The sequence below is a fragment of the Talpa occidentalis genome, unplaced genomic scaffold, assembly GCF_014898055.3.
Source record: "Talpa occidentalis isolate TD23 unplaced genomic scaffold, MPIMG_talOcc4v2.1 talOcc4.12, whole genome shotgun sequence".
NCBI lineage: Eukaryota > Metazoa > Chordata > Mammalia > Eulipotyphla > Talpidae > Talpa > Talpa occidentalis.
Window position 1 is genome coordinate 84538268 of NW_023601212.1, and position 25809 is coordinate 84564076.

Genomic DNA, 25809 nt, shown 5'->3' on the forward strand with positions numbered 1-25809 from the left:
GGCATTGTGATATGCCTGAGAACAGGTGCCTGGTCAAACCAGCTCTCATTCCCGTCATTACCCCAACTGCATCTGTCTTTGACTTGTCCTTCTCCTTTTATTTAGTTGTCCTCTTTCCTCAACCTGTCACAGGGGCCAAACCCCTTTGCTGTTTCTGTGCATCTGACCAGAGCCAGTCTTTCTTGGTGTGCTCTACTGTCCTGTCCTTTCCTCCATTTGCATTCTAGAATTAAGAGTTTTTGTTTCTGACACACAGTTTCAGGCGTAACACAGTGGGCATGAAAGGAGTAGGAAATCTGCACGCATTTGTAAGAGGATGTGAGTAGCTCTTGGGAAGGATGTTGGCGGCTGTGAGGCAGAGCTCTTGGCCCCTCACAGAGACCTGCGCAATTGTAGAGCCCCTGTCCAGCTATTTTCTGGCTGAGAGGGTGAGAACAGGGGCCCCTACATTCTCCCCATCTTGAGCTGATAGTACACAGGATAACCTTCTAGGAGAAAAAGACCAAGTTGAATAAACATGAAAACTGGGTCTAAACAAGATAATTTTCACATACTTCAAAATTCAAAGATTTAATAGAGTGGGCAATTATAATAAAATACGAAAAATAGGCAATGATGTTTCAGATTTGTACTCAGGATGTGCCCACCACGCAGTCAGGAAGCATTAAATGTTAAATTGACTAAACTTGATTTGACAACTTGGCTTTTACATCTGAAGTTTATATTAATTATAGTGCAGCATTTGCACACACAGCTTCTTCAAAGCTGAGTGAAGGAATGCTAGTCTTAAACTTCTCCAAAGAAGTACAATTTACAATAGAGAATATTCCCTTAAAATTTTAGGAATTTATAATATTTTATTTATACTAATATTCCTTAATGATTATGGACTTAGATGGTATACAGTTATTTAGACTTTATACATTTATAAATTATAAACCTGTCTTTCGCTACAATTATTATAGCTACAATCTTCTTTTTAAGGCAATTGCCAACAAAAAATTGAAATGACAAAAGTCACATGCAAAATCTAAATCATTTATCATGTGTACAATTCCAAGAAAAAACAATCTTTTTCCAAGTCCCAAATCAAAATTAAATTAAAAAGTTGGAATAAATGGTCATGTTACAAATGCTTCTAAATACAAAATGCAGACTTATACTTGTATCAGTTTAAGACTATATGATGATTCTATATTTAACACAACCTTTTGTCTGCTGAGCTATAATGGGCAGGATAAAACAAGACAGAAAAAAGTATCTTTTGACATAAAGAAAACTAAATGTGGCATGATAGGTCACAGAGCTGGCATGCTATCTGAGATCAAATTAACTAGCCATTAAGCAACTGGGTGAGCTCAGCAAGATAGATACTTACTACTTTTGGAAATCCAGTTTCCTCATCTGTAAAATGGAAATAATAACAGTATATACTTTAAAGGTCTGTCATGAGAATATAGGAGTTAATCTTTGCAAGGTGCTTAGAACAATGCCTGGGATATAGCATATGCTACTGTAAGTAAATTAAATAATTCTCCTATTGCTTCTTTTCTTTCCTATTTTCATGGAAGGATTTTAACCTCTTTAAAGTAAGCCTAACCTGCAACTAAAAGACAATTTCATAATAATCACAGCTTTCACTCAGTTTAACTTTCTCACCGACTCTAGTATGAGTTCTTGTATTTTATCTATACCTTACAAATACACTTGCAATATTTTTATCAATTAATAACATTTCTTTGAGAAATATTTCAGATTTTTTTTCTGCCTTGATTTTTAAGATCTAAGGTTGGGTTTTCTGAGTGTCAACAAAACACAACTAAAATATTTTTTAAAAAATTGCATGACCTACAGACATTCTACTGATGACGAAAGAAAAATCCTATTTTCTATATTCTCTGACGGTGAGGAGATAAAATCTTCTGTTTTGTGTCAAATTTAAGAAGTTTGTCCAAACTATTTAATACACAATTTGAAATAATGTAACAGCTGACCAAACTGAAATGAAATAACATAGTCTAAATTTATGTGATGGTAAGCTTCAAGAACCTCAGAGAAATTTATAAATACCCTAAAGAAAGTCCCCTGTTATTTCTTGAGAAGTAAATGAGAAGAAGCTTTATTTTTCTATGCTTTAAAGATGAAAAAAAGTGGTTCAAGGTTTCTTTTAAATATTTTGCCAAAACATTTTCCTCTGACCATTCTGTTTTCCTTTTCTGCCTTTTCAATATTTTCTAAGTTTTTGAAAATAAACGCTGCTTGATTTAGGGATAAAACTGGAAGTTTTACACAAATCTCAGTTTCCTCTTTTAAATGAGTACTGTTCCTTGAGTCAAACTGTGCACACGTGATAAAGATTTACGTGTGTTACCGCAGGTACACACCCTGACAACCTGAGTCACATGAATTATTATTCATGGCTGATTATTTAACATCAAACATAGTGGATTAAAATATTCTACCTGCCAAATCCTGACTACAGAGCTCTGGTTTTTGGCTTTTGGCTTGTTTGTTCCTCTCAACAAGGCAAGGTAAATATGCACTTGAGCTTCTTATACCACTTACACGAATGTGGTTGTTAGGATCATGTTGTTAATGTGTTTGTTAAGCTCAACCACTAGGATAGCAGAAGGTATGGAACTACTTTTTCTTTGGATAAAGGATATCAAATCTCTCACATGATCATTCAGTCCTCACATTTATGCAACTGTAGGACACTAAAGGTTATCTACCAGCAGGGCAAGGGCCTATAATGGACCAGATTGTAAATATTTTAGGCCTTGTGGGCCAAACACCTCCATTGCAACCACTCAACTCAGCCACTATAGCCCGAAAGCAGCCATGGAAATACATGAACACAAGGGTGTGGCTCTGTTATAATAGAATCTTGTTTACAAATAGGGCTGGCTAGCCCCAGCTTTAGTTTGCTTACTCCCACAATAAAACTTGAACAAAATCAATTTAGAACAGACTTCAAAATACATAAGAATTTTTATTGTAATCTTCAAGTGATTTGAGAGCATTTAGTATACAAATGACTAGACTTGTTATTTCTCTTAAGTCATATTTTCTAATCACTTTCAATTGTAGTTGAAAAGGAAGGATACATTCTGAATTTTATCTGTAATAGGAGAATAGGCTATTCATAAAGGAGCTTTTATTTTCAAAAGAAAAAACAACCAGGAAATGGCTTTTGGGGAGAATGGATGTGTATCTGGCAGATATAGAGAAAATTAAAGTCCGCCTTTATGTAGTTTCAGATAATTAGAATAAATTTCAGATTTTGGATGTATTTTCCATTAAGTCTGGCTCACTTTCCCTTGCAAAACTTGCAGGCTGCCTTTGTTCATATGGCTACAACAGAAAATAAGGGGGTATTCTATTGCTTTGTTAATTCTAAATATTTTACAAGAATTTTATCAAGTGGAAAGTGATATTACATTAGCCATCTTTACTTTCTCAGAAGTAAACTACAGTATTTAAATTAGAGAAGCTCCACTATTGTTCAGCACTTCTCCTTCCATTTCTTGGTGACATCTATATCACCAAGAAAGTGTGGTCATACATAGATGACCCAGCAGAGAAGAGAACAGTAAAACCCTTACAGACAGAATTCTTCATGAATGGGAGCCAAGAGGCAATAATAGCTCCAGCAAGATTAAACCCTCAAGTTAAAAAAAAAAAAAGACTCTAGATACAAATTTCTACAAAGACAAGCAATGGCCATCAAGAACATGAAAAAGTTCTCAGCATCATCAAACACTAGGGAAATGTAAATCTAAACCAAAATGAAATACTACTTCACACTCACTAGGATGGCTTTAATTAAAAAAACAACAACACAATAACAAGTGTTGACAAGGATATGGAGAAACTGGAATGATTATACACTGCTCATGGTAATGTGTAAGAGTACAGTCACTTTGAAAAACAGTCTGGCAAATGGTTAGATTTAGAGTTATCATTTGATTCAGCAACGACACACCCATAAACATACATACACACAAAATGTGTACACAAATGCTCATAGTGGCATTATTTGTAGAAGTCAAAGGTACAAATAACAAAAATTTCCACTGACTGACAAAGGGATAAACAACATGTGATATATCTACATAATGGAAGATTATTTATTCATAGAAAGAAACGAAGTATTGATAGATGCTATAGTATGAACTTTGAAATCATCATGCTAAGTGAAAGAAAGCAGTCACAAAAGACTGCATATTATGATTCCATTTATATGAAGTGTCCAGTATAACCAAATCTAAACTTAGAAGCATGACAATTTGAAAAGCATAGACAAGATGCTCAACTCTGTAGCTTAAGTTATAAGACAAGCACTGTTGAAACAAGAATATAATTTTTTTTAGAAATAAATAAAAATGCTTTAATTCTCAGTATTTCTAATACTTTCCATTACTGTGTGCTAAAGAAATATTAGTTTTACTATTTTTTGTAATCCCCTATAAATTTTAAACATCCGAAAGAATGCTTTTAGTGTTTTTGGTGAGCCTTTTTAAAGGGCACAGGACAGTCACAGTTTTCCCGACTGGCTGTTCAGGTGACATAGTGCTGACTTGCATGGTTGTTTCTATGCTGTGCAAAGTGATGACTGGCTGTCTTTAAAATCGACAAGTTAAAGGTACCATTCCGAAGCAAGGGGGAAAAAATAAGAGTAATCCCAAAGACAGTCGAAGAAAACAAAGGTATGAGTAGAGATTCATGAAATAAAAACCAAATATACAGTGGCGAGAAATGAAAAATTGGTTCATGAATAATCAAGGGAAAAATGTATATCCTGACAAACTCATATTACCCATTTTACAGAAATTTTTCCAAAAAACTGGAACTATTTTCTGAGTTCTCAAACATTTGAGAATACTGAAGTGGTAGCAGAGACACATCTTCCTGACCTTGAAACCTTAGCAATCACAGGCATGTTATCCCCTTTATCCTCAAACAGCCCAGACGTGTTGCCATTGTCTCCTCTGGGGATGCCCGCCACTGGTAAAGGTGAAGTGTTGCTCAAGGTCACACAAGTTCACAGCAGCCACCTTCTTGGCTGGCTCTTTCCTTTCTCCTTCACCTCATTGAAGGGCAGTACAGTGCAGAGGTGATGAACTAATTCTAAAGTCAGATCACCCACTTATTGTATAACTCAGGGTGCATGCTTCATTCTGGGTCTTATCTAAAGGTAGAGAGTAAAAGTACCCACACCTAACTTGGGACTGTCATGAGCACTGAGTGCCAATGCAAGGTGCCCAGCCATGAGCAAGTCCTCATTGCTTGTGGTTATGACGCAACATAGAGCATATTTGCTAGAAGAAAGACTGGAGAGAAACGCAGCAATTATAAAGTGCTTGCAGCAGAGGGATTACAGGTGATGTCTTCTTATCTTCTCTAGTCCCCCAGTTTTAAAGCATGACACCATGCAGACACTGGCGGGTGAGAGAAGGAAAGAAAGGAGAAAGGGAGGCAGAGAAAGTACATCCATATCACGACTGTAAGATGCCTAAAGGCTTGAAAAGAAAAACAAAAGGGCAGAAAAAACAAAAGCTAACCCAGTAATTGCTCCCCTATACTTGGATCCCCACTTCCCAAATAGGAAGGACTGAGAAGGATGGCAGGGGTCTTCTGAAGAAAAAGGGTCCAGCAGTAAGGGCCCAGGAGAAATAGCAATGAAGTAAACCCACAATAGTAAAACCCCATGGGGGAGAAAAACATTACTCCAATGAGAGAGACAAGCAAAATGCAGAGGTGCTGCCTCCACAGCATAGCTACAGTGGGAACTTTTATTTCCTTTCATTGAATATCACTGAAACAAGGGCCTCCCTGGTGGCACAGTGGGTTGAGCGCAGCGCTGTGAAGCTGTTGGCAGCCTCAGCAGCTCCAGTTCCATTCCCGGCTGCCAGGGAGAAAACCCACATGGTGAGACAGACCTCTCCTGTCTCGCCTGTTGCTTCCCTCAGCAGTGTTTTCCTCAGTCTGCCTGTTCTGCTCCCCGCTCTGTCTCTGGTGAATTCTCTCACCCTCCTGCACCTCTGGCCTGTACCCCAGTTCTTGTATAAATAAAAAAATCTTAAACAAAAAAAAAAGAAATTCAGGGCCTCCCTGGTGGCGCAGCGGTTGAGCGCTGGGTTGCAAAGCTGCCCGCAGCCTCTGCAGTGCTGGTTCAATCCCCGGCTGCTGGCGAGGGTCCCACATGGCTTGCAGACCTCTCCTGCCGCCCGCTGCTCCCCCCAGCAGTGTACTTTGTCAGTCTGCCTGCTCTGCTCCCCGCTCTGGCTCTGGTGAATTTTCTCACCCTCCCGCGCTTCTGACTGTATCCAGTGCTTGTATAAATAAATAAATAAATCTTAAAAAAAAAAATTCATTGAAACAAAACCTTTACTATCACAGTTGCCCATACGAATCAATGTTCTCCAGTTTCCAGCTCTTCTTAAAAACTTCAACATTAAAATGAAAAATCCTCTTGAAATCAAAGTTCTAGAAATGACAACTCTGCAGAGTCCCTCCTTTCTTATCCCTTCATAGCAAAATCTTCAAATTGAAATTTTTATAATTATAGGATTATTTTTGTGGGAGAATAAAGATTTTTCAGACAATGTTCTTTAAGGAATGAGAATTTTGAGATGAGTCACATAAGTATTACCCCTTCAGTTTTATCAAATGGAATTTTTATGCTTACTTGTAAGTTTTACAATCATGGATACCAATACAAAAAGTTAGTAACAGCAAAATCTTCTTGAAAAATGAGGAAAAAAGCAATCTTCCTGAGGCCTTTCTATTTTTCCTATGCATTGTCCATAACTCATACAGAGACTTTAAACAGATGCAGGGCAGTACTTTAGTTTAAATTTCAACAACAAAATGAAAAAACTAAGCAAATTAAAAAAAAAAACCCTCTAAAATATGCTCTTACTGGGATAGTATTTTATCATGAAGTTGCCATAAATGAGTAGAAAATTAATCATTATGACAATAGTGAATATAAGCAACTTGAAACAAAAATAAAACACTGCAAAAATTATTTCCATTTCCTCTGAATAAAATACATATCCACATGAAAGAAACTTCACCATTGCAACACTTTTTCCTTATTGAAACTGACGTTTTAAGTCCATGTTTATAACAACATGGTTGCTGTGGAAAAAAAGTTAATTCAACATTATGAACTCAGCTGAATAAAGTAAGGTGTGGAACAGAAGTCCTATTTAAACAGTGGCAAGAATCATAAAAGATTAAAAAGGCAAACGGAACCATGGTGAATCAGAGCACCATATGTTATAAAGCAAGGGGCATGCATTCCCCACCCCCATGCCTGACATGATAGGGTGTTTCTTTTTAACTTAGTCCTATTTTTGGAACCCTGTAATCATCTCAATCACCCCCCCCAAATGTCCTAAGTTTTACTGTTGGCTTCTGTCTCCATAACGCTGTGTGTATTTTATTAAATTGATCCTGCTTAGGATAGAGTTACTCTAGTGCAGACCTCGCCAGAACACACAGAAGTTATGGCACTAACAGAACACAAATCAGGCTTTTGAAAATTTTCTGCTTGTAACTGGTTCTGTTAAATATAGCAGTGCTGACGTATTCATCATATAGCATCACTGCAAGCTTATAGTCAACCTTTTGTTTACAGGTGAAGACTCTTGTAAACTCCTCAAATACAAACTGGAGAATGTTGGAGATTATTGGAGAATGTTGGTGAAAGCCCAGGAAGGCCCAGGTCCACTTCATACCTGGCAACCCTGCCCAACCCCAGCACCATCATCACACCTCGAATTTGTGGGTCAGTTAAGAGTTTTCCAAACAATCTTGAAAATACTCAAGGCATTTTATATATATATATACACACACACATATATAAATAAAACATATGCAAAATGGGGGGGTTGAAATTGTATGGGGAATATAAAAATAAAATTTATTATAAAAAAATAAACTCTAGTAATTGAAAACATAAAAAAAACAAAAAAAACATATGCATATATATGCATACAGACCGAACCACATATGTATGTATATATAGACATTTGTATGTGTATACAGAGAGAGAAATGGCGTGAATTATTTGACTCTTAAACACAAGCTCCTCTGCCCTCCTCTACTTCCTTTTCCACTTTTTAATTATAGACTATTCTTTAAACACACACACATCCAAACAATTTTTCCTCCTAGTTTTCTGAAGCTTTTACATTATGAGAAATGTTTCTAAGCCAGAAATTGACCCTCTGCAAAATAAAACACCCAACAATTTTTTAAAATGATGCTTGTATGTGGGGCTATTAAAAACCTCAACCTTTCCCCTCAGGAGATGGTGCAGTGAACAGACTCTGTAAATAGAAACCAGGTCTCCTCCGTAGCTGGCCCAACCGAAGGTGTGGCTGCCCTCTGCGTGTGCACAGGAGACCGATTCATACCAGCAAAACCGGAAAAATCACAACTGAGAGCAATCCTGGAAGCAGCAAGAGCCAAGAGCCCAGCGAGAAGGAGTCTAACTTTCTGCCCGGTGAGTCACAGGACACACTCATGCCAGAGTGTGGAGGCCCCGTCTGCCCATCTCCTTCAATTAAGAATGTAGGTCAAAGCTCCAAAGAATGTAGGCTTGGTGCTTGATTTAGGGATCAGAAGGGAAGAGCTACAGCCCCAGCCCCACAGGCAGAAGCTGAGTTCTTAGGGAGCAGGGAGGTGCGTCACCGGCCTTGGCCTGCTCTCCTGGAGCCTCCACTTTCAACAGACCGCAAAGAACTCAATCACCTGAAGTGCGTACTCCGGAGTGCTTGTCCAGCTCTCCTTAATATTCTGGATTGGGGCCACTTTCTGTGTTCTTATCAGGGCTCACATGGTAAAAGGCCCCAGAACTGTAGCTCAAGTTGGGTTTACATAGAACGAATGGTCAGCTCACCCAGTTCTGTTGACACGAGGGACCCGTTGGCCATCTCACCAATCTTGGCCACTCCATCATAGTAGGCTCTTCCTGCCAAGATCATAGCTAGACAGAAAGAGACAACAAAACTATAACTTAGACAAGGAGAGGAAAAGTGACACAGGTTTCCCGTCAAACACCCGGTCTGGCTGCAGGAAGGTTTGGGCTGTATCAAGTGTGGCTCCAGAGGCAGGATTTGTGCTTGATAGCTGGGCTGGGGCAGGAGTCCCCGCCTCACCCATGGGAGGGCCCCCCCCCCAAGGGGGCCCCAGTTCAGACCAACCCTGGGGAGCCTTCAGGAGCAGATGCTGGAAGTCCAGAGAAGGTCCTGTAAGCTCCAGATGCCAGTGCAGATTTGTTCCTAACGTCGAGCTAGGGCTGGGAGCACATCTACTCCAGCAAAAACCCTTTCCCAGCTGGTTATTCTACAGCATTACAGGTCTGCAGCATTACTAGTCAGACTTGTGTAGTACGGTGGCCCAGGAACCTGGTCCTCTAGTGGCATTTTTATTTTTTCTATTGAAAAAGACATTCTGAGACACAAATAATAACATACACTGCCAGGGGCAAGTCTATAGAATGTAAAATACATTATCATTCCAAAAAACAATGAAATTATTTAAAAAATAACTGAATTATTTTTTCTTTTTTGGCAGTGACAGGAAAATGTATTACTGTACAAATGGGATCTAATTTCTCCTTTCAAATAGACTCTGAAGACTAAAGGTATAGAAACCTGCTTTTGACTTGTTTCTCTTTTCTGTTCATTTGGGGGTGGTGGGGTGGTGGGTATCAGGAGAAACACCTGGGTTTGAATACTACCCTTACTTCTAACAACATGACTTGCTTGTCTGAGTTACTTACCCTTTCTGAAACAAAGAATGACCTTCTATAAAATGTCCTAATGTGAGCATTGGATAAGCAAATGGAAGTTGTATTTCAGTACCTCTCTCACTTCACAATAAGCTAAGTTTGGGGAGACTGTCGGTATACAACAAGCACTCTTTGCAACAAGACCTGCCTAGTTAGTGTGATTTTGAAGAAAATAATTTATTTCATTTTACTCAAAGTCTGGCTTCATGCATAGAAATCCATTTCTCCTGTAGCTTGGGAGACCACAGGATTTGGGGGGTTGAAAGAACCCTCATGATCTCTTTGAGATTCCTTTTCTTTCACTATGAAGAAAACTAGAGGCCATCCCAGATGCTTTGCCCTAATTTAGAGTGGGTATCCTTTTTAAAAGATGGATTTTAAAATGCATTCAAGTATAAAAAAGGTGGGGAGGGCATGTCACGGAATGCATGAATATATAAGTCCAGTTGAAAATACTGCAGGCAAAAGTAGTATTTTTATGGCAAAGTAATCCATTTTAGCATTTATTGTAGAGTTAAAACTTATTAAAGTGGTAGCTTTTACTCTATGTGTAAGTTTAGGAAATGCAATGCCTATGATACTGTCATTTCATGAGACTGAGGCTAACTTTATGTAGACATTCCATATCGTCACTGAGTAAGTCAATCTATCCGACAATGTTAAGACATGGATCAGTGATGCTATTACCCCGTTTCATGAAGGAGTGGAGATATTCTGGGATATGCCCAAGGTCAATGGGGAGTCAGAGGCAGTACACATAACTCCAGATAAAATACTTCACTTCTAACTTATGGTGCTTTTTGGCTCTTTGGTCTCAGCTGGAGCTGAAGAGACGATAACTCCACCCAACAACAAGGCTTGTAGCCAGTAAACTGTCAAGTTAATATATATAAGATTTTAGCATGAAAATTTCAAATTGCAAGGTACTGATAAGCTAAAAACATGACTTGCATGTTCAAATTGCAAAGTACTGATAAGCTAAAAAAAAAAGCAAATTAGCAGGAAAACAGCACACGGGATTACACAATATTTAAACAAAATTTTTGGCTTGCATTCCACATTAAATTGAAATTTTTCATTTACTGTTTACTTATTTTTAAAACTTTTTTTAAATTTATTTATTATTTATGCATAAGAGATGGGGTACAGGCCAGAAATACGGGGGGTGAGAGGATTCACCAGCGACAGAGTGGGGAACAGAATAGGCAGATGGACTGAAATACACTGCTAAGGGGAACAGTGGATGAGACAGGAGAGGTCTGCTTCACCATGTGGGTTGCTCCCTGGCCGGCCAGGGATCGAACTTGTGCTGCAGAGGCTGCGGATTACTTCATAGTGTGGTGCTTAACCCCTTGCGCCATCAGGGAGGCCCTATTTTTAAAACTCTTTAAATTTCTCAGTCTAGTAAAATATCCTTGCTTCTATGATATTGAATTAACTTTTTCCAGAATAATAAAGAATAAAATACTATTTTCATAATTTTGCCTTCACCCCCTTTGTGAACAATTGAAGAGACTTTCTGCCACTTGTTTTAAGGAATGAAGCATGTTATTTCAATTTTAGTGGCTGACCAAATACTTCATCAATTAAATCTACTTACTCCTGTCAGATAATTTCTCTTTAACATATGTGGACTGTCCGTCAGGTAAGTCCACAGTCCATAGAATTCATGGCAGAATTTTACAATAATTGCCTTCAATGCATCACATCTCCCAGAATCTCCACATAAGGGGTGGCTGGGTTCAGTGACTTGCTTTAATCAGTGAGTATCAACCAGGGGGCTGGTACTTTTGGAACGGCTTGTGGAAGGGAATGCCCAGTCCCCAGCCCAGTTCAGCTGCAGTTGATTCAGATATAGGAGTGAGCCCCAGGGGTCCTGAGACCTGTACTAACTTTACAGGATCATGAGAAATAATAAACTATTGCTGTCTTGAGCCACCCCAGGGTCATGAAAAATGATAAGCTACTTTTGTCTTAAGCAACCACATTTAGGGGAAGTTTGTTATGTGGCAATAGATAAATAAGGTTGCATTCAAATACATTAATAATCTGACACCATTCCCCATGGTTATCTCACAATGACAGCGGGGGAAGGTTTTGGTTTGGATGCTGTCTCTTCTGTCATAAGCACTCATAAGCAGGGGCTGCCTGTTGAAACCTACTATATGTCAGCTAGTTCAGCTCCTACCAGGCTTTGGGCCTGCTCTGTTCCCCACAGACCTCCACCGCTCACATTCCTGTGACAGGGCTCGTCCCATGCTTTGTTAGCCCTAGGTTAACCTAACTGTTGACTGTACTTCCTCAACTATACAACTATACTATAAATTCTTAACATGAACTTTATGAATTTATTTAAATTTCTCAATGGCCTCATCAAATACAGATGGCTTGCAGAAATTCTGGAAATATCCTATGAAGTGCAGAATAGTCCCTAGGAGGTGTTAAAGTGATAAGAGCCCTTTGGGGAAAAGCATAGTTAGCAGGATGTTAAGCCACAAGCAGTTTCCTGAGTCACCTTGTAAAACTGTGCCTCAAAGGGGTAGCTCATGCTAGAAAGAAAAAAAAAAAAAAAAAAAAAAAACACAACACTGTAGGTCACAGTGATTTCCTTCACAGGGACATCTACAGCAATGACTTTGTGGCCTTGTGACTAAGCAATTGCCAAGGGGGAGTCAGCTGTACAAGACTTCTAAGACAAGGTCCCTGCTTTTTGAAAGGGAGGGGAGGGGGTAATCCACAGAAGTCACTGATACTGATGGAGGGTGAGAGAGGAAAATGCCAGTACTGCTGCATTTCCCAACCCTGACAAGGCAAAGAGCCCAGAGCTCCAAAAGAAAGTAAATAAGTGTGGCTGTAGCTATAATGTACTGGACAACCAAAGTCCAAAGTCAAGCCAGAATACCCTCTTTCCTGGGGAAAGCCCCTACTGAGGGTGTATGAGGCCAAGGTTTATTTTTAAAATGTCAACAGGGAGAAGCCAAAGGTGGGTTATGATGAAAGAAAGAAGAGATAATGTGAAAGACAAAACTTGATTTGAAGTTGTCTTTGAATCTAAAATCCTTGAAAACTAAATTTTCTCCTTATTTAGTGGGTGGTCTTAGGATAGAGGGTGAAACCAAGGTCTGACTATTTTGGGAGTTGACGATTGCTACCTAGGAAGAACTGTTTTGACTATGTTGGCCTTTGGTGATTGTTAACATCACAGGTTATAAGGTGATCATCGATCACATTCTCCTTTTAGTAGGGAAATGCATGTTTACAGGTGAGTCAGCTTCCTCAAAGAAATTGCTCAAACTGACAGATAAGACCAGTTGTCAGTTCAATACTTGAATTAATTTTAAATAAAGCACACAATTTGAAATGAGAATCTAAGTTCAACCTTTAATTTAGATGTTTATCCATTTAGTCTAAATATTTTATTTCTCATTTTACTTAATATCAAATGATGTACCCAAAATCAAGAAATTCTTTTACATAAAGGAAAAGAGAAAGGATACTCCCATGCTGCAGGATATCAACATAAATACTTTAAGTACATATTTATGTATGTTATTTGCTCACAAAGAATTTGCTTTAAAAAAGTAGAAAACAGTGTTTATGGCAATGATATAAAAGATTAAGCCATGTCAAAAGCATGATTTGATGATTAAAAATACATAATCTAGATTAGCCTATTATTTAATTTACTCATTTTAAATACACTAATATATTATCATTGCAAAGTTCTATAGATTATAGTTTCTACCAATTTGAAGATATTTTAAAAATTCAATATTAAGCATTAAAAATTATTAAGTAAAATATTTACTAAATGGCTTTTATAGCTGTTCTATGTATAAATTAGAAAATAAAAACACTTACCATTAACAGCTTTTTCATAATTTTTTCCTAGGTTTATTAAATTTCGGAGACCAGGATTGAATTGTTCCATAACATTCTGTCAAACAAACATAACAAATTAATAAAAGCAGCAAACAGTAGACCATGTGATATTTAGCTAAGGATCCCTATGTACGCTCAATTGTACATTCCACAAACTCATGAATATTGCTTGAAAAAAATGAATGGCATATATTCCTTATCAATAAAGCAGGGCGTTTGCAAGGCCACAGGTTGTTCTATTTGGGTCTAGGAATGCTGCTATCATTAATTTATATTACACAATTTTTTAGTGTTCCCAGATCCCCCAAATAACCTAGTAAATCATACCAAATAGGAAAGCTCTACTTTCAGATAGTGGGGCAAATCTGCAAATCAATAGTCAGATTTAGTGTGATTTTGTAAATACTGGTCACTACAAAGCAAGGAATGTACTAAGAATTGCATTTCCTTTCTTGGTGCAGCTTTTTGATTTTCCTGGGATGAAAAATTGGCTCATCCCTACCACCCCTTAGTTTTCTATGTACTACCTTGAATTTTTCTATATGCCCCATCAGATGTAGCATAAGTATACTGGCACTGTTTTTCAACTGTACAAAATTGTCAGCTAATCTTCCATTCCATTTTTATCCAGAACTTCAAGGACTCTCTGTCCTCTTGGTTAGCCTGGCCTGACTGTCCCTGACACATGGTTGCCCTTGCATGTCCCTTTCTGGTCTTCTGTGTTAAAACTCTCATTAACTAGATTCCACATCTTCCTCTTTCTTCATTTATTCTTCTTGGCTGGAGATCATTCTCTAAGAATGACCTAGGAAATGATGTGTAAGAAGTTTGAGTCCTCATGTGTCTGCAATTATTTTTACCTTGACATTAGATGGATATTTTGCTAAATATTATAGATTGAAAATAATTTTCCCTTAGAATTTTTAAAGACACTACTCTGCCATTTTTTTTTTTTAAAGATTTATTTATTTGTGCATACAAGAACTGGGTTACAGGCCAGAGGTGGGGCAGGTAAGAGTATTCACCAGAGACAGAGTAGGGAACAGAACAGGCGGATTGACTGAAGTACATTGCTGAAGGGAGCAGCTGGTGAGTCAGGAGAGGTCTGCTGCGCCATATGGGTAGCTCATTGGCCAGGGATCAAACTTGTGCTGCAGTGGCTGCAGATAGCTTCATAGGTTGCATCTTAACCCCTTGCGCCACCAGGGAGACCCTACTCCGCCATCTTTAGTTGTTGAGAAGTTAGCCATCATTTCTTCTATCTTTGCATGACATTTTTCTCTTGTTTATTTCTGGAAGACTTCTCTATCTTTGTGTCCTGAAACTACATAATTGTCTTATCTCAGTAGTTTGGTACTTTTTTTTTTTTTTCCTTAGCTGAACAGACACTATCCACATAGAAAATTATGTCCTTCAGGTATGAAGTTTTGTTCCTTTTATCTTCTGTCTTTTTGGAACTCTAATGAGGATTTTTCATACTGTATTTATTAACTAATCATCTTATCTTTTCCCCCAATTTTCCAATTTTTGTCTTTTTGTTCTACATTTATGACATACCTCCATCTTTATATTCTCACTTTTCTACTATATTTTTAAAGCTTTTAAAGTTTCTAATTTGAGTTCTTGCAAGTTTTCTTATTATTTCCTTTAAAAAGCATCCTGTTCTTGTTTTATAGATGCAATCTCTTCTATGATTAAATTGTAGGGTTTTTTTGTTTTCTTCTAGTTCCCCATATCTGATTACTTCATTTTATTGCTTGGTATTTCTCTATCTTTTGGTTGTGTTTTGAAGTTGTCCTAAAATATCTGATGACCCAATCAAGGATTCAAGGAGCTAGTCAGTTCATATTTATTTTTTTTTTTTTTTTTTTTTAGAGGCATGTTTTATTTTATTTATTTGTTTGTTTGTTTGTTTTTGTTTATACATGCACTGGGTACAGTCAGAAGTGCGGGAGGGTGAGAGAATTCACCAGAGCCAGAGCGGGGAGCAGAGCAGGCAGAAGGACCGAAGTACACTGCTGAGGGGAGCAGCGGGCGGCAGGAGAGGTCTGCGCGCCATGCGGGACCCTCCTCCGGTGGCCGGGGAGCAGCTGGGGATCGAACCGGCGCCTCCGAGGCCGCGGGCAGCTTCGCAACCCAGCGCTCAACCGCTGCGCCACCGGGGAGGCCCCAGTTCATATTTAAAGTCCTAAAACGCTGGCTAGGAACTTGTGGGTACATACACAGGTCTGTTAACTAGATAGCAAGTCATATATAGATTTGCAAGTAGATAAACTAACCACAAAACAGTAACAGGGGGCAGCAAGCTTTCTCCAGAGAAGTTTTAGGCAGAGGGAGTTGCTGGTAGTAGTGGTGACTGGGGTAGTAAAGGGAACCCAGCAGTCCAGCCATCTTGTATAATTCCAATTCTATATGTCCTCTCTGTTCCCCACCTTCTGTAGGGCTTGCTCCTCAGTCTTTGAGGTTCTCTGGGGTGAATGACTCAGTTCTCATCAGTACTCCCCTCTGCAGGTTCTTTGGGATCTCTTAAGTTTATATTTACTCTGGAATAGTTTAAGATTTACAAGATGTAAATATCATAGCACTCCCATGTATGCTTCACCCAATGATAACTTATATAACCATAGTACATGTCAAAACTAGGATACTGACTTGGGTAAAAGATTATTAACTATAGACCTTATCTGGATTTTTATATAACTTATTTGGGTTATGTGTGTGTTACGTACTACATTCTGAATTTTTATCACATGTATAGGTTTGTATGATCATGACCATAATTAAGATATATAACTGTTCTATTAACACAGATTTCTTTCATGCTACCCCTTTATAACCACATCCTCCCCACCAGTCCTAAGCCCTGGCAATCACTGGTCTCAATCACTACAATTTTAACATTGTAAGATGTTATATAAATGGAATCATACAGCAAGTGACCTTTTGAGATTGACTTTTTCACTTAGCACAATGCCCTTAAGAACCATCTCATTTGCTGAATGTTTCAATAGTTTATTCCTCTTTTTCCCTAGTAGTTTTCCATAGTGTGAAGGTATCACCTTTTATATATCAATTTACCCACTGAAAAACATTATGGTTGTTTCCAATTTTTGACAAATACAAATAAAACTGCTATCAACAAATACAGGTTTTTGTGTGAACACTAACGTTCCTATCTCTAAGAAAAATACCTGGGAGTTCAATTGCTGCATCATATGGCAAGTCCATGTTTAACTTTATAAGAAAATGCCAAACTATTTTCCAGAGCAGCAATACCATTTTATAATCCCATTGGGAAGGAATAAGGTTTCAATAATTTTAAAACTCTAATAACATTAAAAAATGGTTACTTACTAATAAAAAGATGAAACTATTTTAAGACTCTTGTAATAATCTTATAAAGCCAAGTCTGCATGGTAAAAGCATAAGGAAACCAATACAAAGTTAATTACGTCTTACAGCAGACAGGCAATCACAGATAGTAGTCCACATCTGTGTTCTTTCTTTAAAAAAAAAAAATTTATTTATTTATGCATACAAGAATTGGGGTGTAGGCCAGAGGTATGGGGTGTGAGAGGTGGAACCTCTTCAACCTCTTCAACCAGAGAGAGGATCAGGCGCAGCTACCAAAATACACTGCTGAGAGGAGCAGTGGGCAAAGCAGGAGAGGTCTGCTGAGCCTTGTGGGTCAGCAACCTGGCCAGGGATGGAACTCATGCTGCAGTGACTGGCGGTAGCTCGATAGTGCTGAGACTTAACCCCTGCGCCACCAGGGAGACCCCTCTGTGTTCTTTCTTAATATTCTTAGTTTAGCTTATTAAAATAAGGGAAATATAATTTGATTTCTTGATATGGTTCATGAAATGTTTATAACTTACAACATCAAAAACAATGAATTAGTGTGAACTTTTAAAGTTTATACCGAGCATAAACCACTATCCAAATGATTCTAACAACAACAAAAAGGTTAAGATAAGACTAAAATCAGCTTCAGAGAAAACAACGTAAGAGTTTTTTAGTTTAAAAGCTCAACTTTTACTTCAATCCTGTATTATTTAGGTTCAGCCTCAGAAATTCCTTCCCCAGAAATGTTGGCCTCTTTGAACAGTGGAAAATCCATTTCTACATTGGCTCTTGGCCATTAATCTAGTCATTTTAGCTGAAGTACATGTATTTTTAAACCGTGGAACAAAAAAGCAGTGCCGCTTTATATTCTTCAATCTGTAAAATTTTATAGTAGCAGTGATGTCCTTGTGAATTGGATGGGTCTCACACTTTTGGTGAGATCAGCAGCAGAGTCAAAGGTCATGCTGTGTCTAAAACAGGAATTGTTCATGGACCGTAAACTTTGGAGCAGATCTCCAGTAATAAGAAATAAATCGATTTAAACTGAACATTGGCACTAAGAATAAAAAGTTTAAGATACCGTGTATAAAACCAGGATGAATTTGTTATAAACAATAAAAGCTTGGTATGAATTCCAAGTTACTGCCTGACAAGGACGATAATTTGCCAAACCAGTTTCAACCAGAATGAGTTTCATTTCCATTCAGCAAAGAATATGGAGCATTAAGGTTACAAAATTATTATTTTTTTATTTTTAAAGATTTTATTTATTTATACAAGAACCCGGGCACAGGCCATATGTGCGGGAGGGTGATAGGATCCACCAGAGACTAGGTTATAATGTCTGGCATTAGCATTGTCTACCTGCACCAAATTTCATATGAAGAAGGGTTGGTTCTATGGTAAAGCTCAGCAGCACTGAAGAAATAGGGGTTAGTTTTTCCAAATAAAATGTTGAGTAAACCTACAGGTACTTTCCACCAGTTTCTGCCTCCTGTAAAGTTATAGATCATAATTTTAAAGTGAATTATACAACTTTACCCTGATTTTTACTTTCTCTCCATTTAGAATTTTCTTTCACTTTTGAAAAATTATTACCTTTACCAACATGAAACAATGGAGTGTGAAGTATAAATTAAACAATTGTGACTAACCAGATAATTAAACTGAGTAGACTTTAATTTCTAAGAACTGGTTTCTCTTTCCATCTCTTTTTCCAGTTCACTACATGACGAAGAACAAATTATTTGATTTCACTGCTTTATTTTTCCCAGTTGAAAAATGTGGATATTATTTACACTGAAATAAGCTTTAGAAGTGATTTAAGAATCTTTCAGTAAATAGGGATTATGCAGGTAATGCATCTTGAAATTTTAGATATTTATAGATTTTTGTTTTATTCTATACAGTCTCATAAATTAATCTAGCAATGCCATCAATACTTAGAATAAGCAATCACTCTAATTTCATGTGACAAGTCTACATCAATAAGGGACAGCTGTTTGAGAATACTTTTAGATAGAGGTCATTTGTAGAAAGTATCACTTCCTCCTTCCCTATGTTATTGGAAGCTGCTATTCCTGAACTAACATAATCAATACTTGATTACCTCCCTGCCTTTAAGGAAAGTATTACTGAGTAAATTTGGCAAAAGGCAGCTGTTTGTGGGCTAACAGATGGTCAGAAGAATTATGTTTTTCATGCCCATCTTGAATGGGAAGCATGAGCCAAGTAAAAGAAAATAGAGAACTGTGATGATTTTTGTTTGCAGTATTAAATGAGAGCAGAAAATAATCATACTCTGAATATATAAATGCCCCAAAACACTTCAGTCAAATGTGAATGTTTTGGCTCCCCTTCAGTCTATATTATCTATCTATGCCACAAGCTATCAACCTGCATTATGTATCAGTTTGAATTATCTTTAATTGCAATATGCAATCCAAGAAGCAATGGACCTGGGGGGAGGGGACTTGGCATGGTAAAAACTTTGGCCTGGAATCCTTGGGTAAACTGCATTGCTATCTCCTTAAGCTTTGGTATCGTTCTCTATAAAATGGGAATAACCCTAATTCCCAACTCATAAGGGGTATGAGGTTTCAATGAGATGATAGCTAATGTTAATTGCTCTTCTACATACTTGACAGCACACTGAATCAAGACAAAAGCTCTAAAATATTACTCTTTAAATAGGTAAACATTCCCATTTACACATGTCTCCAGGTTCCTCCACTTCCGCCATGTAATATGAAAACAAACAAACAATACTGGCTCTCCCACCTCAAAGTGTCACATCAGAGGAGAGAGGCTATGAATAGAAAAACCTCTAGAAAGTATGAGCTGCAAAGGAAATCAAATATATTATCTTCTTTATTCAATTGAGAACATTTTATTCCTTTTTTGCCATTTGAGATAGATTTTGACATTTATAGAGTGCTATATGCTTCTGGCTCTTCCCTTATGTTGCACATGGGTTGTCTTGCTCCATCCTAATAACACTATTTATCGTGATCTCTATGTTACATACAGATGAGACACCCTTGCTCAAGGCCTCAGGGGCAGCAAAAGGCAGAGCCAGGCCTGGACAGCCTCCCAACTAACCTTTGCACTCACTGCTCAGGCCTCAAATCAAGTTCCTGGTAGTGAGTTGTGCAACAAAGTAAGATGAAAATGCCTGGTGACAGAGCACTCTTTTAGTGTGAGAAATGTTGTGAGCCTCTACAATATTTTCCTTCTCAATATGGACCAGTTCCACCCAGGCAAACAAATTTATTTCTTAGCATTATTTTTGATCTTCCTTTCTTTCCCTTAAAAAAAAGGAAAGAAAAAGCAGATTCCAGAATGCCTTGTAGTCCTCACAGGGTTTAATGTCATTAACACTGTCACACTAATGCTCTCTGCTGAAAAGAAGTAAGACATTACAGAACTGCAATGTAGAACTATAGGATGCTTTAACTACCCCACACAAGTCTCACCTCCCTTCTTTTCTCCTCAGAGGGAACTGCTAATTACTGCTGTCAACTTTTTAACTCATATTTTGTACTCACATAATACACATATTCAATCGCGATGGCATTATAATTTTGCTTTGTGCATTTAATAAAATAAATGGTATGCTATAATACATTTGACTCTTACATCTTTTTTTTATTCCACATCAGGCTTCTAAGACCTGTCCACCTTGATATAAACTGACTGAATTTATTCCTATTTTTTTATAATGTATTTATTTATTTTTTTATTTTTATTTTTTTATAGAGGCATGTTATTTATTTATTTGTTTGTTTGTTTGTTTGTTTTGTTTATACATGCACTGGGTACAGTCAGAAGCACGGGAGGGTGAGAGAATTCACCAGAGCCAGAGCGGGGAGCAGAGCAGGCAGAAGGACCGAAGTACACGGCTGAGGGGAGCAGCGGGCGGCAGGAGAGGTCTGCGCACCTTGTGGGACCCTCCTCCGGTGGCAGGGGAGCAGCCGGGGATCGAACCGGCGCCGCAGAGGCCGCGGGCAGCTTCGCAACCCAGCGCTCAACCGCTGCGCCACTGGGGAGGCCCTGAATTTATTCCTATTTAACTGCTACGTGGTATCTCATCATCATGGTTCATTTTATGTCAGTGTGGCCTGGCTACAGTACCCAGTTAATCAATTGAACACTATCTTAGAAGCTGCTATGAAGGAATTTTATAGATATGGTTGGTTACCCTCTATAATCAGCTGACTTTAAGTGAAACAGATTACCCTCAATAATCTGTGTGGTCTTCACTTAACTCAGTTTATGAAAAAACTGAGGTTTCCCTGAGGAAGATTTCACTTCTAGATTGCACTGTACGCTTCCAGTCTGTGGCCTGCCCTGCCGGTTCCAGACTTTCCAGTTCTCTATAAGCACAAAAGCAAATTTCTTGATTTCCTCTATTGAGAGATGTTTAGATGGCTTTACAGGCTTTTGCTAACAACAACTATTTGGCAAGGGATTATACTTGCCTCTTTCTGCACACAGGTAAAAATTTACTTAGAAATGAAATTGCTGGAACATAGGGTATGTGATTGATTTCTCAATTCTGTTAGATACTGTCAAATACTTTAGAGAAAGTGGCTGCAGCAGTTTATGCTCCATAATAGTACCATTTTACCACACTCTCACCAGCACTTGGTATGGGCATGCTTTTTGCCTATCTGTTTAGTGAAAAGCAGCACCGATTTTTTAAAAGTACCATAAATTGTTTCCGTTGTCAGAATTAAAAAAGTATACATGCAAGAGTCGGACAAATCCCAACCAAAAGCAAACCCTAGAAATTTGACTGTAAAGCTGAGATTACCAGTGGGGAAGGGGAGACAGTGGAGAGCAAAGGTGGGAGGAGGGCACATGGCTGATATGTGGAGGACTTTGGGTGCCTTAGTGGTGGTGTAGTATGGCTGGATCCTATATTTCTGAATCACATATGGGCCTGTAAACTAATGTTACTTTAATAAAAAATAGTTTTTTTAAAGATTTATTTATTTATACAAGAACCGGGGTACAGGCCAGATTGCGGAAGGGTGAGAGGATTCACCAGAGACAGAGCAGGGAACAGGACAGGCAGACTGACGAAATGCACTGCTGAGGGGAGCAGCGGGCATGGCAGGAGAGGTCTGCTGCGCCATGTGGGAACCTTGCTGGCCGGCAGGGATAGAACTAGTGCCGCAGAGGCTGCAGACAGCTTCACAGAACTGTGCTCAACCGCCTGCACCACCAGGGGAGGTCCAATAAAAAATAATTTTAAAAAGCATCCATACCTGGAAAATGAAGGGTGATTTACTAATGTAATTTAAAAGCTTTATCCTCAGCTCTCAGACCTAGTATAGGTAGTGACTTTTGTCCTTTTATTAACAGGGTAGTAGGTACCAAAAGAGTGGATATTTCCTGCAATCAGGCATGTTTACTTGAGGCCACCCTCCCCCACCCCAATGCCCTGTCTCCAGGTGCAATGACCTCTGGGCTATTCTCTGAACAACTTAAACCCATTTTCACCACAGGGGATTTCACACTTGCTTTCCTCTCTTGACAGTTCTTCTGAAAACCCACCCTCCCAGGGTCTTAGCTATAAACCTCTCAGACTTTTCTCTTTGACTGTCCTCCCCTATAGGTGGTGGTGTTTTCCACTTTCCTCTTTCTCCAACTGTTCCCTGGTTCTTTCTTCAAAAGATGTTACCTACCTGTTTACTGTCTGTCTCTTTAGTAGGAACACAGCACTACAACTCTAGCATCAACAACAGAGCCTGGACCACCTAATGCCTCACTCAGCAGTAGCAGTTTTATTGTAAAGAGATAAATGTGCTTGTGGACAAAATGCTGCATTTTTTGCCTTCAGCTCACCTAACACACTGCTGCAGACAAAATCACCCAGTGGGCCAATTAGCCGTGAAGCTCAGGCATGAGGTAATGGGAACAGGTCACTGCTTTGCAACTTCATTAGCTCAAAGTAAAGGCCCCAACTGAGGTCTCAAAAGCTGTAAGGCCTACTCAGTCTTACAAAATGTGATTCACCAGCTTTCCTGGTGAATCTTGCTTTCTAACCCTGTAATTTAAAAGTTAATGTTTAACTTATTTTGTAAGTATCAGGCAGTAGTGTGACCCCTAAAAAAACTTGTTAGATATAACCTCAAAGTCATCAACTAGTGTATAGATAAGTGGACGTAATACATTGAAAAATGGAATAGTAATCTACCATGAAAAGGAATAAAGTACTAATACATACAATGGATGAATTCTATTGTGCTAAGTGAAAAAAGCCAGTCACAAAAGACCACATTGTGTATGATCCCATTTATATGAAGTATCTTAAAGAGTCAAACCTAGAGAGACTAAGAATACATTTATAATTGCCTGGGGCTGGGAATAAGAAATCACTGCAAATGGTCACAAAGGACCTTTTTGGTATGATAAAAATGTTATAAGACTGTGGCAATGGTTGCGCAATCTCCAAGTTTACTAAAAATCATTTACTTGTACACTTAAAATGAGCCACAAATCATACCTCTAATAAAGCTATTTTTCTTGTACACTGTTAATGGTAATGTAAATTGGTGCAGACACTACAGAAAACGGTAAGGAGGGGGTCTCAAAAAATTAAAAATAGAACTACCACATTATCCAGCAATTCCACTTCTGGTTATTTATCCACAGAAAACAAAAGCACTAAGTCAAAAAGGCAAATGCACCCCCATAATCACTGAAGCACTATTTATAAAAGTCAAGATATGGAAACAAACTGAATACTCACTGAAGAATGGATGGAAAAGGAAAACTGGTTTATATCCACAATGAAATATTATTCACCCACTAAAAAGAATGAAATCTTGGTATTTGTGAGAAAGCAGATGGATCTCGAGAACAGTATATTATGTGAAATAAGTCAGACAAAATAACACAAATACCATATGATCTCACTTTCATGTGGAACCTAAAGCAAAAGGAAACTACTTTAAGGAAAAAATACCTGCAACAGCACAAACACTTGACTCTTGTTGATGTGCCAGGCTGCTAAGGATTCGGACTCTAAATCCTTAATGCTCTGGAATGCCACCAACTACGTGTTTGCTCATTTCTTGGTTGTTTCTACTAGACTGCCTGCAGAAGGGCCAAATGTATTGAAATGCAGGTCATCCACTGTTCTTTTGTGAACCCTGGTCCAGGATGAGCCACTGAAAAGCACTAGTGGCCTGCAAAGCATTTATGCCCATGTAGCTGCTTGCAGCAATTTCCCCTTCTAGGGTGAAAATCAATTAGACCCATTAGTAGGAAATGATAACCCAGCTATTTTGAGACAAATATCCTGCTGGATTAGCAACTGTCTTTCCAACTACAATTGGGGAAGGAGTTTGATAAATGTTTTTCCAGGCAAAAAATCCTTACTGTGTCTTTCTGTAAGGATAACTTCATAGGAAGCCTTCAGCCCAAATCTTCAGAAATCTTTCACTATTGACTTAACATTGTTTTACCTTAATTCTTCCTTTCTTCATTCATAATACAGGCTTTGGTTTATAAAAAATTAGCTTTGCAAAAGTGGTCCTGTAGAGGGTCGGGGCATGCTAAAAATGAAGCCATGGGGCCAGCAATGAGCAAAGCACAAGGCTACCTCCTTGGGCTTACTCTCCCCTAGAATATTCTGAATGTTCTGAGAGCAACTGTTAGATCCTGAGCTCCTTAAGAACCAACCAAGTGATAGGAAGCAGCGTGATCATCCAGAAAGGAATGTATTGCTACTTCTTAAGATACATTGCATTACATTATCACCATTCCGTGACCTTTATTTCATTGTTTAAAGAAACAGACTTTGGAGACAAGCTCCACTTTCTCTATTCCCTACTCATTTAGGCAGCAAGAAGTGTTTTGAAGCAAAAGCATAATTAAGCAAAATGAAAAGGTCCTAAAACATTGGTGGGAGAAAAGTGTGTTCTATAACTGTTCAAATCTTTTGGATCAAATTATCAAGTCTCTCTACAAAATGAAGTCCTAGAGCTGTGTACCCAGTAAACCAGTGTAGGCATCTAGGTTTTCAATTGTTAATTTTCTTTAAAAATTGTAAAAGGAAAACTATTTTATAAGCAGTCTGAGTTCATGACTGTCTGATAAAGTAACCTGAAGGAAAAAATAATGGTCTGCATCCAGTTCAACACTAGAAAGTTCATGCTAGTTTAAACACTAGACAAAGTCTTATATTTGTCTGTCGATAGAATCATTTAAAATCTCTTTCCCCTGTAATTTAAGTGTGTAGACAATTATACTGGGTTCAAGGTACAGCAGGTGCTTTAACTCCATGTATATGTAAGTTCTTGGTAGTGCCAAACAAACCGTTGGGGCTGGAGGCGGGCATCCCTAGTCTTGGCAAATAGCAAGCTAAAAGATTGTATACCTACAGTGAACTCAGCCCTATCTAGGCATGGAAAACATGGAGTTGAACAAGTTAAGTTCCAGCCTTGAAAATGCATGGTCTAATTGGAAGACAGATATGCAAAATACCAAGGCAATTCAGGTTGATATGGCAAAAATAAGAAGTGCAAACATATTTGATATTACTTGAACATCACTTAGAAATACAAAACTATCACAAGTAAGTGACATATATTAAGTAGACAGTAGTTAAGTCACTGAATTTTAAGTAGATGTCAATAGATACACACCATGAAGGCAACAGAGTTCACTAGGCTGCTCAAGTATTCTTGTCTGCCTAGATACTGTTTTTAAAAGGTGTATCATGGAATAAAAGGTAAGCACTGAGTTTACAGGAAAGAATA

General features: G+C 38.2%; 1 protein-coding gene across 2 annotated transcripts in view; it reads right to left on the reverse strand.

Moving 5' to 3' along the window:
* Nucleotides 1-25809, reverse strand: part of BAIAP2L1 (BAR/IMD domain containing adaptor protein 2 like 1) — a 79839-nt gene that overhangs the window by 43759 nt on the left and 10271 nt on the right. For both annotated transcript variants that reach the window (XM_037507133.2, XM_054693707.1), the window contains exons 2-3: nucleotides 13670-13745; nucleotides 8915-9001 (exon numbers count right to left, since the gene is read on the reverse strand). In XM_037507133.2, the coding sequence (XP_037363030.1) occupies nucleotides 8915-9001; nucleotides 13670-13745 (163 nt within the window). The remainder of the gene's footprint in view (nucleotides 1-8914; nucleotides 9002-13669; nucleotides 13746-25809) is intronic.